Here is a 15,201-nt window from a genome sequence, read left to right on the forward strand (position 1 = left end):
CGGGTGACTGTGACCTCAAAACTGAAAGCTATAAAATGGTGCCAATTTCAGCTCAATGGGAGTTTCTTGAAGATTCCCTGTTCACCTGGACTTGCACGTGTAGTAAACTGCCCATCTTGGTGCTTAGCAGTGTTTTCCCAGGAACCGTCTATTTTTTTGGGTCACTCAGAGCCCTGCAAAGCACATATATTCCTCCTGAGCAGAGGAGTCTCCTCCTTCCTGCTGCAAAGATCACACTTCCACTGTTTCAGTGTACAGAGACTTATAAAAAATTTAAATAGCAATGGTAAAACCAGATCCATTAAGGAGAGCAGGGAATGATGATTTAAAAATGTCACCAACAAAGGCATGGGATGGTGAGGGGTAGTGAGAGGAACTTAAACTATAAAATGAAGGGGGAAAATTGGATGTACCATATTTTAAAGGAGCTTTAAATCCTGTTGAACAACCCTGGAATTGATCCTGTCTGCTCCAACATGCAGTTAGAGAACTTGTTACTGTACAGCATGGTTTCTGAAAAGAATATTCTCTAACATGGATTATTATCCATGTGTTTGAATGAGGAAATGTTCCCCTGGATGTTGAAAGGTTGAGCCAAGCCCTGTGGTCCTGCTCTCTCTGCAGATCTTTGAGTGAATCCCCAGCGTCCCAAAGACAGAGTTGGGTTTTTACAGGAGATTGGTTCAGTTCCTTGAAGAGGACTCAGGTCAGGTGGAGAGGGTCACTCTCTTGGGGACAGGCCAGCTGCATGAGCTTGGCAGTCTTTAGCAACAAAATCCTGAAGAAAGGGACATAATTTTGTATTGAATTTTCATTTAATACCAAATGATGATATCAAGAACAAAGCTAGTCAAAACAAAGGAAAGAAGAAAAATAAAAATAACATTTTAATACTGACTGTGCATCAGTATTGACAGCATAGATACTGAACAAAGGTTGGAAGAGGTGGTTTGCTTTATTTGTTAGTATTAAAGCTTGGTGGAAGCACCAGAGGAACAGGACATTGATACCATTATTTATCATCTATTTGGAAAGGAGGAGAAGCATTGTTTTCATTCCTGCTGGGGCTTGTCAGGCAGCTTGAAACTGGGTTTGATGGCAGAAATATAGGCTTATGGGCTTGAAGTACTGGGTGTTTGTAGGTGCCCATCCCTTTGGCTAAGTGGCCTCAGTGGGGATCCAAATTTGGTTTAAGGAGCCTGAAAGGTGCCCCTGGATCCCTTTGTAAATCTGCTCCTCAAGGAATGGGATAGAATTTTCCTCATTTGCTGTTTTCCTTCCATTTCCTGTATTTTATACTTATTTTGGTCAATAAAGCAATATTCATTTACGCTTTATACCATTCTCCAGAAAGCACATTTCTTTGTGCAGCCTCTCCAAAAACAACAGAAATAATCTGACTTAACTATAAAAGATTTTATCATTTTTTTTCCTTCTGCCTTTCCTACTAAGCTCCTCTGCAAAACAGCTAGAAATTTTCATTTTCAAAACATTAGTACAGCAAATTGCCATCTTTCTGTGCACGGCATTCTCTATGTACTCATCATCTGAATGATTCCAGATCACTCTCCGGCAGCGTGAATCACAGCATGCCCTCATGCCTGCCTCTTTTTCAATTATATCTAAGAGGAAGACTGCTGGAGACCCATTTTTTCATCTTGCACAGGACCCCAAAAGTGCCAGATCTCATTTCAATATAATATTATGACAGTATGATAAAATGGATGTTAACAGGACACTGACTAATATGATCCATAGAGAAATAATAGAACAATACGATATTGGGCAGATTGTATTACTAATGTGCATTTTATAGACACAAAATTTCCTTTATAAACAGGGTTCTAAGATTTAATGCTTACATCCTACAACCCTACTTAGTGTTCTAAGACATTCTGCAGCACTGCTGAAATTTTCTTTTTTTTGCATTCTTAAATGAAATATACATTTTTATTTTAGCGCCGAGCTGCCTATATCACTCCCAATTTACTAATGAAACTTGGCATTCAAATGACTCATCAGCACGTACTGCAAGGCATAAAAATAGATTAATGTGGCATACGTTTCTTTACCCATAAAAACGCACCTTCATGTAATCTCGGCGCTGTCTTATTCAACAGCAAGTATGTCATTTCCTTCCCCTAGCAGGTCGAGTTAAAAATGAGCTGGATGTGTGAGAAAGCCATTAGAGCACTAATGAAAAGCTCGATACCGTTTGAATTTTTCATCACGGGATATTTGTTCTGTGGCACACAGCACTAATATTTACTGTCACCGGTACAGTATGCACGGTAATTAAGTTACAGTCATCAACGGGCTGGATGTTAAGCAAAGATGTTTCTGTGAGAGCTGGGATCTCTCTCAATTGTATTTCACAGAATCATAGGGTCACAGGATGGTTTGGGGTGCAGAGAATCTTAAAGCTTGTCTTGTTCTACCCCTTTTACATGGGCAGGGCACCTTCCACTATCTCAAGCCCCATCCAACCTGCCCTGGAACATTTCCACAATATTGTCCAGAGAAGCCACAGCTTCTGTGGGAAACCTATGCCAGGGCCTCGCCACCCTCAGAGGGAATAATTTCTTCCCAATATCTAACCTAACATGAGACAGCGCTTGAAGAATTTGTAGGTTTGGTTGATGAAAAGAAGAGGAAAAGGGTTAAAAAGGAATTTGGCATCTGATCTATGCTCTGTATCAGTCTCTCCATGTGCTCCTAAAACCAGAAAGATGGTAAAGGCCAACTCAGGACCTTACTGGCCAAAGAGTGACTGTGTAAGAGAAATCAGTAACACAGGGACTGGGTTTTTTTTTTTTCTAGAAGGTGGATCAAGGTTGAAAAATTATGCACTTGCCAAAATTGTTATTGGTATAATGGATACTGCTTCTCACCTGCATCATCTGTGGTGGCAGGATGGTGCTGAGTGGTCTCTGGTTTGTTCATGGGGTGTCTGGCTACCTCCTTTTCTCTCTCGTCTCTTCCCTTATTGACTTCAGAAGGATATAATGTGAAATTAATAAAATAATTGTAGGAACAGTTGGAATATATCCAAGCTCATATCATGAACTTCAAGAGCAGGAATAGCTTTTTCATCAAGCTCCAGTCTAAGGTGTTCAGGAGACTTCTTTCCATGAGCACAGTCTCCTTGGAGAGTATCAGAAAATATGGAATATTCCACATTTCCCAAGTGATCCGGCTTTTCCTGCTGTACTGCCTATCCATTTTGACATACCTCCCATGCTCCTTTTCCTCCCAGCACCTGGTGACACCTGGAGCCACATCTGGGCTCGTTTTGTCACAGTCTGGCCACAGGTTCCTGGAGATAAAAGTGAGGCACATCTGCTGCTGTGCACTTGTACCTCTGATTTCACAGCAGAGCAAGGTGTAGCTTTACATCAGCAAATCAGAGCCAGCATTCAGAGCTGTCTGAGCTTCAGGAACCTCTGGCATGTTTGTGCTCGGATGGACTTCTGACAAATCCCACAACTTCCTCTCCATTAGGTGGGCACAGAAAGTGCTGAACCTGGCTGGGAGGCGTCTGTCCCCTGCCCTTCTGGAGCCAGCCAGCCCAAGGGGAGCAGTTTCCAGCAGCACAATGATTTGCCTCCCCACCACATTATGCTTGGCAAGTGGCCCGAGACAGATGCACGCTTGCTTCTTAATTAGACAGATTTTTTTTCCTTTCTGTCCAGTGAGTTTTCCTGGTTTCTTTCACTGGAGAGTGTCCCTAGGAAAGGCAAGAGGCACAGCTTGTGACCCCTGCAGCCTTGCAAAACGAATTTGTGTAAGGCAGAAAAAGGCATCCCAAGCTGACATGGAAGTGAAGGGTTCCTTCTGCACTTGGGCATGTTTGGGGTCAAATGTTCCAATTCTTCTATGAATAAATCCGCAACCACACAGGTAAGAAAATAAAATAATAAAAAAGGTTTTGGCCTCTAAAGGTTAAAATCTACTCTGAGTAGAAACTTATTTGGGATATGAAGCAATTAAAGCCTTATGTGAGTAAATAGGAATTTCTGCATACTGGAAAGGTTTTTTAGTGCCTGAGAAGAGCCTGTAGACCCTTTGGCCATGGATCTCAAGGTTCACCTCTCTTTACTTGCTCCAAAGCAATGTTGTCCTACCAAGTACCCACTGATGATCTTACGGATAAATGGTGTTGCTTCCAAGGTGGAGCCCTCCTCTTTCTCAGCCTCTAAGAACATCACAGATTTCTCTAGCAGCATCTATTTCCATAATATTTTCCATCTATATGTACAGGTAGGCAATCCAAAAAACAAAATGTAAGTGTTGTTCTATAATAGGCCAGGTCATGTACAGTGGCAGAAAATGGAAGAGGAAAATTACTTTAGGTGCTCATTCCCTTCATAGAACAGAATCATGGGATGGTTTGGGTTGGAAGGGATCTTAAAGATCATATTGTTCCAACACCCCATGCCTTAATTCATCCCATGTCCCTCTTTCCCCCTGCCATATTTGCCTAGCTTTATGAAAGCCATTTGGGATGAAAAACGGGTTTACTGAGGGCCTGTACTGTAGGAACAGCATTTCCAAAGAGGTCTCAATTACCTGAAACACAGGCTCTGTGTGAGGGAAAAATATATCATGGTAAAGAGAGTGAATAAAGAGGTTAAAATGCCTCTGGAGGGTGACCATTGCCTGGACCTAATCACTTGATATGGGCCAGACCTCAGGGTCTGGACACACACTCCTGTTGAAGGTACCTAGAGGAGCAAAGACTCATCTGTCTCTTTTATCCATTCCTGAGGCATCTACTTGACAAAACAAGGAAAATCAGGGAAAATATTAGTTTGCTGTGTCAGGGTTTCTCTATTTCTTCCAGAATAATGAAAAAGTGTTCCCTGTCCTCCCTCTCCTTTCTAACACCTTGTCCAGCAGCCTCAGACAATGAGTAACATCTTTTTCTGCTGGTGCTGAGTCTGCTGGAGCCACTTAAAAGACTCACCTTTCCAATCCATTAGCTGGAGCTGATGTACTCCATGATAAACTCTGGAGAACCAGGGGGGCTTTTCCCTCATGCCATCAGATGTAAGAAATACACCCGGGACAGGAGAACACAGACCCAGAAGTGCACCAGGTCTCAATTTATCCCCCTATGTTGAATTGTCCAGTCAAGGAAATGTTTTGATTTTCAAACCCATTCCTTTTTTTTTTCTTTCATTTTCCCCTCCTCCTCCCTTTGTTTTGGGAAATGAGAAAAATATATAAAAGCAAGTTATTAATAAAACATCTATTATGCCCATGGGACAGAGGTCCTTCCGTATTGTTCAGATGGCATGTTTATTGTTGACATCTCTCTTTTCTCTGAGTATGCACAGAACCCTGAAATCCTTTTACATTTTTAATAAGATTATTTCTTTTTTTCAATCTAGTGCAAGAAAACCGCATCTGCAATATGCATAATACTCTCAAAAACTGCAGCATCAGAGGGAAAGCACTGCCAACAGTTTTGGCTATGTGCACTTCAAAGGGACACAATGTGAAAAAGAATGGCACCGCAGGTCTGAGGAAGGTGCTCACATTTTGCATCTTGGGGCGTGTTTGTTTAAGGTAGTTGCCTTATTTTTCAGTTCTCCCATTTGAAGTAAAGCAGATCATAAACACAAGAGGGAATTTGATTTGTTTTTCAACCAACGACACTCCATAACTCTGGAGTAAGCCACATTGTTGTGTTGCTTTGTCTGAGCTCAGTGTCCTGTGGAGCAAGGTGAGCACCAGCTCTGTGTTCCTGCAGCACTGGGTGATTTGGGGGTGTGTGGAATTTGTGGTTCTGTGAAAATTTGGGTCCTCCAGCTGAAAAACAAGAGTGTGCACAGCATCACCCTTGTGCTTCCCCCTGGGTGTGTGAGGATGCAGCCCCACACTGCACCCGTGCTGAGGGAGCTGATTAAATGTGCAGGACCCTTGTAGCAGGCTCCAACTCCGTGTCCCTGAGCTGGCATTTTAAATTCCCTACTCACCCTTTTACCCACCTACCCTGTGGGTAAAAGACAGCAAGGGGCCCAGGAACCAAGATAAGAGTTGGTCCAGGCAGGTACCAGATAGCCAGGATTATGTGGCCAAAGCTGCTGATGGAAATTTGGAAAGCTGCAAGGTGAAGTAGCCACAAGGGAGAAAGCAGCAGCACTGGCACATTCTCTGTATATAGACAAAAATAGCATTTAATTCCCCAAATTCCCTTGTGAACCTGGCCCAAGCAATAAGGACAGTTCAGTTCTTCAGTGCAGAGCAGAAATCAGATACAAACAAGAAGCTTGATTATTTTAAGAGCTGCAAAGGGTTCAATAATGAAAATATTAAGGATCCCTCCCCCTTAGACGGTTAAGAGCTTGGTTCTAAAAGGCAGAATAGATGCACAGAGCATCCAGTGAAAGACAGAGCAAGTTATAAGAGGTGTGGCAGATCTTCCATTTGAGGGAAGGTTAAATTGATTAAGAGACAAATGAGAGGTGATGTGTTAGTGGTATATAGGAGAGTGAATTGCCAGGAGAGGTCACTCAGATGATCCTATTTAGCCTTTCCCATAAATCAAGAGCAAGCAGAGTGCTATACAATGGTACTAAAAGCTAATGAATTTAAAAGTGATACAAGTAAAATATTTTCTTACATGGTGCATAATTAACCTGGGAAATTCATCAGATACCATTAAGACAAAGAGCCTAGCAGGATTAAAAATGGATAATAAGTGACAGAAACTACATAAAGACAGAACTGTATACAGGGTGTTCAGCCATTTATTTAAAACCATTTACTGCCTGGGGCTGCAAAGAAACATCCCCTGTGGGAAAGGCTGACATAACACTGGACTTTTTCTACCTTTTTTACTGCAATGGGCAGGCTGGAGCCTGAGCAATGGGCTGGTCAAACAGCTTTCAGAATGGTCACTTTAATTTTCCAGAGCAGAGGCCATAGCACCACCTACCCCAAATTGCAACCAAAAAGCTTCTGAGCTGCTTCTTTGAAAGCTTTGAGGCAATATAGAAATCAGTGGTGGAGAGGTGGTTGTTCCATTTACCCACCAGAAATGCAGCCAAAAAACTTATGGATGAGAGCTGAGCACAGAAATTGCTCTTTGACAAAGAGGAGAGAAGAACTGTGTGGAATTTGAGTCTATATTTTATTAACTGAAATGTGCTCTAAAACAGTGGTATTTTGTGGATAACTAATTTTCACTCAATCTGAGCTTGCAGTGTTTTATGGTCTCTCTTACACTTGTTGAGCAAAGCCTTCAACTTCCACTGAAGGTGTAAGGGGTGGCCCCAGGTGTCTTGGAGGTGTGGACAGCCTGCTTTGCTGGTACACGAATTCCCAGCACCTCTGAAGCATTTCTGAGGGTTTAAGGGCAAATTATAGAAAGTCACAAAACTTCACCGTGGTCAAGGCGCTGTAAGACAAATTTCATTCTGTTCTGTTGTCTCTGAGGTTACCCTGCTCTGGGTGCCTGCAAAATCCCAAATCCCTGATTATTAGAGGTGAATTCAGGGTGTAGAATAGAAAGTGTCTGTGACGATGGTGAGGTCATGGCAGAGTTTGCCCAGAGTGTTTTATGGACTCCACATTCCTGGAAGTGGTCAAGGCCAGGTTGGATGGGGTATGGAACAACCTGGGATAGTGGAAGGTATCCCTGCCCAAGGCAGGGGGTTGGAATGAAGTGATTTTTAAGGTCCCTTCCAACCCAAACAATTCTATCAGTCTACTTAAAAAGCAAGGAAAAAAAAAGTTGGGTCTGAATTAAAAGAGCACTAAATTAGAAAGTTCCCTTTTGGCACATTAACCGTCTCTGTGTCTGAGATTCTTACACATTTATGGACAGTGGCATTGCCTCCCCAACTATCATGTCCTGAGTATGGAATTCAGCTTTATTTTAAACATCAGTGTTTGTTTTGTGTGAAAACCTGCGGTGAAGGCTCATGTTCTCTACCCAACATGAAGCAAATCTTTGCAACAAGACCCTCTAAGCAAAAAGGTACATTAATTCTCACAATATTTCAGGTATGTTTGGAAATATGAGGTTGTGGAGTGTAAAAATAGCCCAGAGTGATGGCAGAGGACATTCATTTGCTGTGATCACTTGTAAATTGGCACAAGAATGAGATTTTGGCTTTAGTAGCATCCTGAAGCATTTCTTGAAGAGAAAGGTTTGGGTACAGCCTGACCTCCACAGGCCACTTGTTTGTCCCTTGATCTTTACAGAAACATTGATGTGTTTTAACCAAAATTGGGTACTAGGAAAGGCTCCTATAGTCTACAAAACAACAGCCCTGGGCTCCATTTTTGCATCCTGCAAAGCCCAGGAGCTGTGATGAGCCCCATTCCTCTGCTGATGCTCATCTTCCCTGAGCTCCAGGATTCCTTCCTGCACCAGGATTGCCATGCAGGGACCTGCTGTGCACCCCCAAGGCTCTTTGCCAGCCTCCTTTGAGGATTAGCCATGCAAAACCTACACCCTGCCTGGTTACAGTGGTGATTGTGAGCCCAACTCACCCTACCCAAGGTCTGCATCCTATGTGGAAATTGATTAGCTGAACTTCTTGAGTGCCTAGGGCTGAACAACAGCCTGAGGCTCTGCTGCAGCATGGGGGGCTTGCAAAAAAGGCTGAGTGTTACCTGCACCGTGCTGGCAGGGAATTAAAGAACTGTTAAAATGCATGCTGCCTCCAAAAATGTGTATCTACATGTATGTAAATAAAAAGAGGAATAAAGGATTGTTCAGGGGAGATTGTCTCCTCTTTCACCTGTAGCTCAGCAAGTCAGTGTGTCTCATAATTGTTTTAGAAATCCTGCTTTGGAGTAGAATTTCTTGAGTTAAAAACTGACAGTCTCTCACTGAAGATTACAATTCCACATGCCGATGTTTTATCTTTATTTTAATGATAAAATTTTATAGCTGGAAATGCCCTTTTTTGGTTCAGTTAGAGGTTTATTTCTGATATCTCCTTTTACTGAATCAATCCGAGTTTTGTGCACATGTTTCTCAGTTGAGTTTGAGTAGAAGATGCTCTTCACAGGGAGAAGATGCAGATAAACAGTGATCATTGGACATTTTTGTCTCTGCTGCATTCTCAGGTTTAATTTTTCTGATCATTTACCATTAATAGCTCCTTGCTCAAAATATCTGTGGCCCTTCTCAAACTGATGCTGACTCCTGAAAAAGAAAGGCCTTCTGCAAGTCTAATTTTGACTTGCTAAAAATTTAACAGAGTTTGAGCAGAATTGCTACCAAGTGATAGTGAATATTCCAATAAGTAACAAGTGGAAGAGCAATGTGGTGGCAATACAGGTTCAGTGAATTGCAAAACTTGGACACTTTTGGGATTAAGAATGTTTATGTCCAGCAACAAGAGTCTGTCAAGAGTCCTGGGCTGTGAGCTTGGGTAATAAAGAGCAAACTACCTAAGCAGGGAAAGAAACCCTGCTGCAGTTAAGGCTTGAACACTTATTTTTTATTTTTTTCCCACTCTTCCCCTCTTTTATCCTTCTGGTTTCTGCTGATGGCAGGGCCTGAAGGGCTGGCTCTTTGACTAATGGTTGAGTCAGTAATTTTTCCCATTAAATTAATGTATGTATTAAGAGAGACAGGAAGAATTGGTCTCTTGGGGAAGGAAGCAGCTTGGTAGCAAGGCATGGCCATTCCTTTGTGCTGTCGGGATGAGAAAGGAAAGGCATCTGCTGCAGGCCCTGGATTTATACACTCCTCTGGTGAGAGCCACTTGTGTCCCCCCAGATTCTCTGCCCACGTCCAGGCTGCAATTTAACAGAGCATTTAGCAGAGCAGTCAGCATTTTTGTGCAGTGTTCTTGTAAGGAACCCTTCAAACCCAAAGAAAGGCTCATGTGTCCAAAAGTTTCCTTGATTTTTTTTTTTCCCCCCTCTATAAACCAGTTGATCTTGAGAGAGATATGGTGCATTTCATAAGCCTTGTTTTACAAAAACAAGACAAGAGGAGTCTCCATGCTCCGAAGAAAGCCTGAAAGAAGATTAATTAATTAATTAGGAATCTTTTCTTCTGAGTGCAACAGGCTCCAAGTAACAAGTGAACTTTTCATTTCCAGTAATAGCAGAAATTACTTCAATAGCATGATTGTGAGCACCCGTGGGGCCATAATGTGAATGGCCTTTATTAAGGAATAGACTGAACTTCTGACTATCTTTCTTCCAGCCATTTCCACAGGCTATAAACAGCGCCTGGTTTGTTGCTATTAAAAGAGTCTACAGATGATGATCCTGAAAAGCATCACTGTTTAAGCACTCACGGCTTGACATTAACATGAAAAATATTTTCTTGAACATAAAGTGAATTTGGGCTCTCCAGTATATTATAGTTTTGTTCAGAAGTTGTTGAGCTGGATATTTGTGATACGAGGGAGATTTTTGTTTGGTTTCATGTTTTTCATTTTAACTACTGGTCACTACCCCTCTGTTTTGCTTGATTTTTCAGACATGAGCAGTCAGAAAAACCATCTCAGGGCTGGTTTTTATGCTTTCTTGGTGTTGTTTTCTGCCTGTGTTAGCACCTGATGAAAGAGCCTGGTCTTAGTTAACCATCAGGCCTCATTATATATTTGTTCCCATAAATGACCACTCCAAGGAGTGACCTTTCCTGAATAACGTGGAATTTTGCACAACAATGCTGAGTAAAAACTGAAGCAGCCCGGGATCTGCTGAGGTGATATTGAAGACATATCTCTCATGCACAGCAGACCTATGCATTAATCCTATGTTTTGGGGTCTTTAATTGCTTTAAATATTTGCTTCTGGATCTGTGTTTCACACATCTTATTTACATGGTTTATTTTTCATTTTATGAACAAATCGATAACCAGACAGACTCTTTACCACACTGGATTAGTTTTATTTATTCTCTTTGAACTTGATTAAAAAGCTGTCAAACATAAGTCTACATTTTATCACCAGAATACTTTTACAAAACAGGGTAGGAGATGTGTATAGCTGGAAACATACATTTCAAAATGAAACAATATTTGATATATTCTAGACAGTTACCCTTTTGTTTATCCATGACAACTGAAACTAACCATCAAATGCATAAATTGATTCAAGTCTAGCCAAGTAATCCTAAGGGCATATGAAAAGGCTTTTTTTTTAAAGTTCTTTCTAGATGAATTTAATGTAGTTCACCAATAAAGCATCCTCAGGAGCACAATACAAATGCTACAGAACATGAGATAGCTGGGGAAAGCGGGCAGATGTACAGTGTGATGAAGAATCAAAATGGATGTTACATTAAAATGAGCAGTCATGCAATGTCTTCATTTCATGTACTGCGTTTAAGTAAAAATGCCAAAGTTCCAATTCCATTTTTAATTTCTTTTAGGCACTGTTATGCAAATGGTGACATTCTCATTTTGTTTGTGTTTGTTTATTTTATTTGTTTAAAAGCATTAAATGCAATTTTTTTTCCCAGCTCTCAGGGTAGACAAATCATTATTCATCATGTCTTTAATTTTCAACGTATATCAAAGAGAAAGGTAAATTATACTCAGATTAGCTATGAATGATCTCGTGTCACTGCCTTAATTCATTGCTTTAAATATACATACTTTAATCCGTTTTCCACAAACCTCCTCAATTATTATCTGTCTTTCTGTGCCATTGCATATGTTGGTAAACAGCATTTTCTATGGTCTAGGGCCATATGCTGTATGCTCAGCTTGCAGAAAAAGTGACACTTGGAGTGCTAGCATAATGAAACTCTCAAAGGGTTAATGCAGAATACATATAGGCAAATGTTGACAATATTTTTTATTCCAATGTTTGAAAATTAGACACAAAATCATCATTAAGTTTGCACAAAACGAGGCATCTGTCACTTGAAAGAAAAAGAAATATTTCAGAGATATGTTTACAGAAATGTAAAAATATTAGACATCAAGACAGATGTGAACGTTTTCAATAACAGGCCCTGTCTGTCAGTCTTCCCCCAAGCCGAAGATCTTGCTGTACTCGCTCAGCATAAGTTCAACTATCTGATTTTGGTACAGCATGTGGACTGCCATGTTCCCTGTCTCCTTTTCAGGTCTAAGCAGTGTTGGTCCAAACACAATTCCTAAGCTCTGTGTTGACATAAGATTCACGGATTCCTTGGCTGCTATCCTGTTGACAAAAAGGAAAGAACTGGTTAAAAAAGAAGGGTGTCAGAGGAGTCACTGTTGCTCTCGAAGCACATAGAGGCACTTTTAAAATGTTTCTCCTGATAGGGGTGTTTGTTTGGTTAACTTATCCAAAAGAAAGAAAACAGGGAGGCAAGGGAAATGTCTGCCAGTGTGACAAACAAGGAAAGGAGGGATTTTGTAGTGCAAGGGAGAAGGTTCCCTGCTTCCCTTAACATGGTCTCCAGCACTGAAAGAGTTGTGAAAACCAAAAAAAAAGCCCCTTAATATAGGGCTCATATGAAACACATTCCTTCTGCTAATTTAAATCCAATAAAGTGAGTATGGTCTGAAATGGATTGTGAAATTTATGTAACTAAAGACTTTCGCATGCCTTATCCTGACACAAAGTTTCTTGGAAGACACAGAGACCACATACCTTAATGAGATGACTTAGAAAATAATGGTAAGGATTATAACCTTTGATATCTTTATTACCCACAAAATTACAAGAGCAGGACTATTATTATTAAAAGTTGATCTTGTGTCTATATTAAGACTTAATATTCCTGTGGAAAGGGCATTAAGGATGGAGAAGTGTGGTCTAAGAACAGCACAGGTTTAATGGATGGAGTTTAGGTAGGAAGTTTGGCATAAATCTCTGCGGTGGTGAGTACAGACTAAGTAGAAATCCATTTCCCTCAACCCTCCAGAATATATTATGTATTCTAGGGTTGGAAAGACTAGTAAATGAAGACACATATTTTATAAATAAATTGCACAGCTCCACCAAGGAATGCAAACTAAATGTAGCTTTATTATGTAAATGTTTGAATTTATGGATGCCTCCTTAACCTGCTAGTTTTAACTCCAGTATTCCAACTGGATTGTTGAAGCCAAGTTCTGCTTTTCCCCCCCTCTCTGCCATTGTCACTCATTTACCTTTTCAAAATCCAGACAGCCATTTAAAAGCCATCACAGCTGTCTCTGTTTTCCCATACCTGTAGCTGAACTTACAGCAAGCCACACTATAAGGAAAAGAAACTTTGTGAGACCTAATGGCTCCAGGCACTCAGAAAAGTGTTTCTTTCATGTTAGTGGGTGGGTCACACAGCAAAAAGCATCTCTTGTGGATTTGTGCCAATCTCATCGTTTACCACATTCCTGGAGCATCAACACTCATGCTTTTTTTCCCCATATATAAATAGGAAGAATACTTCTGCCTCGTGCTAGTAACCGTGGTGTCCATTCCACAAAACACTCTCCATATGGCACTAATCAGATTGGCTTAACTATTAGTTTCTTAAAATATAGCATCTTCATTAATTTTTAAAAAAAATTAATTATCTTTCTTCTGTGGTAATATTAATATATCATCTCTTCTCTTAGGAGTTCAGAAAGTCTCAAAAGTTGGAAGTTTTGTTGCCAAGTGACTGCGTGGGCTTTGATTGATGTCACACATCTTTATCACAATTAAAAATGTTACAGAGGTGATGAGATTGTTTTGCTTCATGCCACTTATGCAGAGGCATGTACAAAAAGCTTGGGACCTCTCCAGGAGAAAGATTTGGTTTCTGTTGAGCTTGTTATGTGGTAAAAGTTGGAAACTTCACAAGGTATTTGGAGATGGCATCAGCAGGAGTAGAGATGCATGTTCACTGGAGGGGGAAATTCAGCAGCTTTTTCTTGCGTAACTGTAGAAATAATCAATTTATTGATTATTTCTAAGGTTAAAATTCAGTAAATTTAAAGTTAAATATCAATAATTAATTAAAATTCTAAAGTGAAATATCAATAATTTATTTTAATTTATTTATTTATTTAATTTATTAATTTTTAAGAGGGTGTTGATAATGAACAGCATTGATGGAGCTGAAGGAGAAGCCCCTTGCAGGGAGAAGGAAGCAATGGACCATGGATGGGCAGAATCAGGGTGAAGAAATGTGGCAACAGAGTTCAATTTACTGAAGGGACTGAGGGACTGCCTTCCTTTGTCTGTACAATGTGGAGCAAGGTGTTGAGACCCCCTGTTCCTGATGGGAACACAGAAAATGGAAGATGCATGGCCAACCCCTCTGCTTTTGCTTGCCATCTTCCTGAAGGAGAATAATTCCCCTGGTTTATCTGGCGATTCCATCCTTCTTATGACATCCTGGCAAAGTCCAGGGCTGATAACATTTCCCAGCAATCAGGAGGTGGGGATGTGGCATGAGGCAGTGGAGGCTGTGCTTGGGGTGTGTTAGTGGTGGAGAGGAACTGACTGTGGCTCATATGTAACATGGCATTAAGAAAATTTGTGTACATTTAAGTTCCCTGACCTTAATGCTACAATAAGTAGTACTGCATTGAGAAAGTGTCTTAAAAATCCATGATATAACAATGCATTTTCACTTGTTTGCACCATAAGAACAAAAAAACCCATAAAGCAAGCAAACTTGGAAACACGGAAAGTCTGAATAGTTAAATAATATGTGGTAAAACACAGCTACTGAAGAAGTAGAAAGAAGGAACTCAATCCACCCTGAATAAAATAATTATAAGTTTTGGACTTTATGTCTTTTTGGATTACAGACATTTACCAAAGAAATTCTATAACTGATATTTTTATCATCTGTCTACAAAAGAAGTCAGTGCAAATCAAAACAAAATATGCAGACTTAGTTCTTTTACTATACCTACTAGGTGAAATTGAGTTGTTAAAAGAGAAAACATTGAAAAAATGGACAAGAATTCTTTTTTTGGCAAGAAAAAGAGCAGAAAGAGTGACACACCATTTTCAACAAAAAGAGTGAAAGGAAATGCCAGAGGTACTTTTTGTCAAACCCAAATGAAAGGAGCAATGATCCATCAATTTAAGGTTATTTTAGAAACAATCTATAATCCAGTGCCACAGATGTTGGAACCATATCAAGAAATTGCTGGGTGCTATGCTGCACAAAATTATTATTTTTTTTCCCTCCAAAATGACCGAGTCTCAAGAATGTCTTCAGTCCTTAAAATCACAAGTCGGTAGAAACGCAGAAAATACAGTTCCCATTATTAATAGTAATGAAACTAATGATGAATTAAA

At 40.4% G+C, this 15,201-nt stretch overlaps 2 protein-coding genes across 2 annotated transcripts in view; one reads left to right on the forward strand and one right to left on the reverse strand.

Annotated features, from left to right (window-relative positions):
- Nucleotides 1–15,201, forward strand: part of GTDC1 (glycosyltransferase like domain containing 1) — a 274,478-nt gene that overhangs the window by 247,903 nt on the left and 11,374 nt on the right. The window lies entirely within an intron of this gene.
- The window catches only part of ARHGAP15 (Rho GTPase activating protein 15), a 321,279-nt gene continuing 316,919 nt past the window's right edge, over nt 10,842–15,201 (reverse strand). Inside the window, exon 14 of the mRNA XM_005491382.3 lies at nt 10,842–12,135. Within this exon, the coding sequence (XP_005491439.2) occupies nt 11,952–12,135 (184 nt within the window). The 3' untranslated portion in view covers nt 10,842–11,951. The remainder of the gene's footprint in view (nt 12,136–15,201) is intronic.

Source organism: Zonotrichia albicollis, chromosome 10, assembly GCF_047830755.1.
Source record: "Zonotrichia albicollis isolate bZonAlb1 chromosome 10, bZonAlb1.hap1, whole genome shotgun sequence".
NCBI classification, from domain to species: domain Eukaryota; kingdom Metazoa; phylum Chordata; class Aves; order Passeriformes; family Passerellidae; genus Zonotrichia; species Zonotrichia albicollis.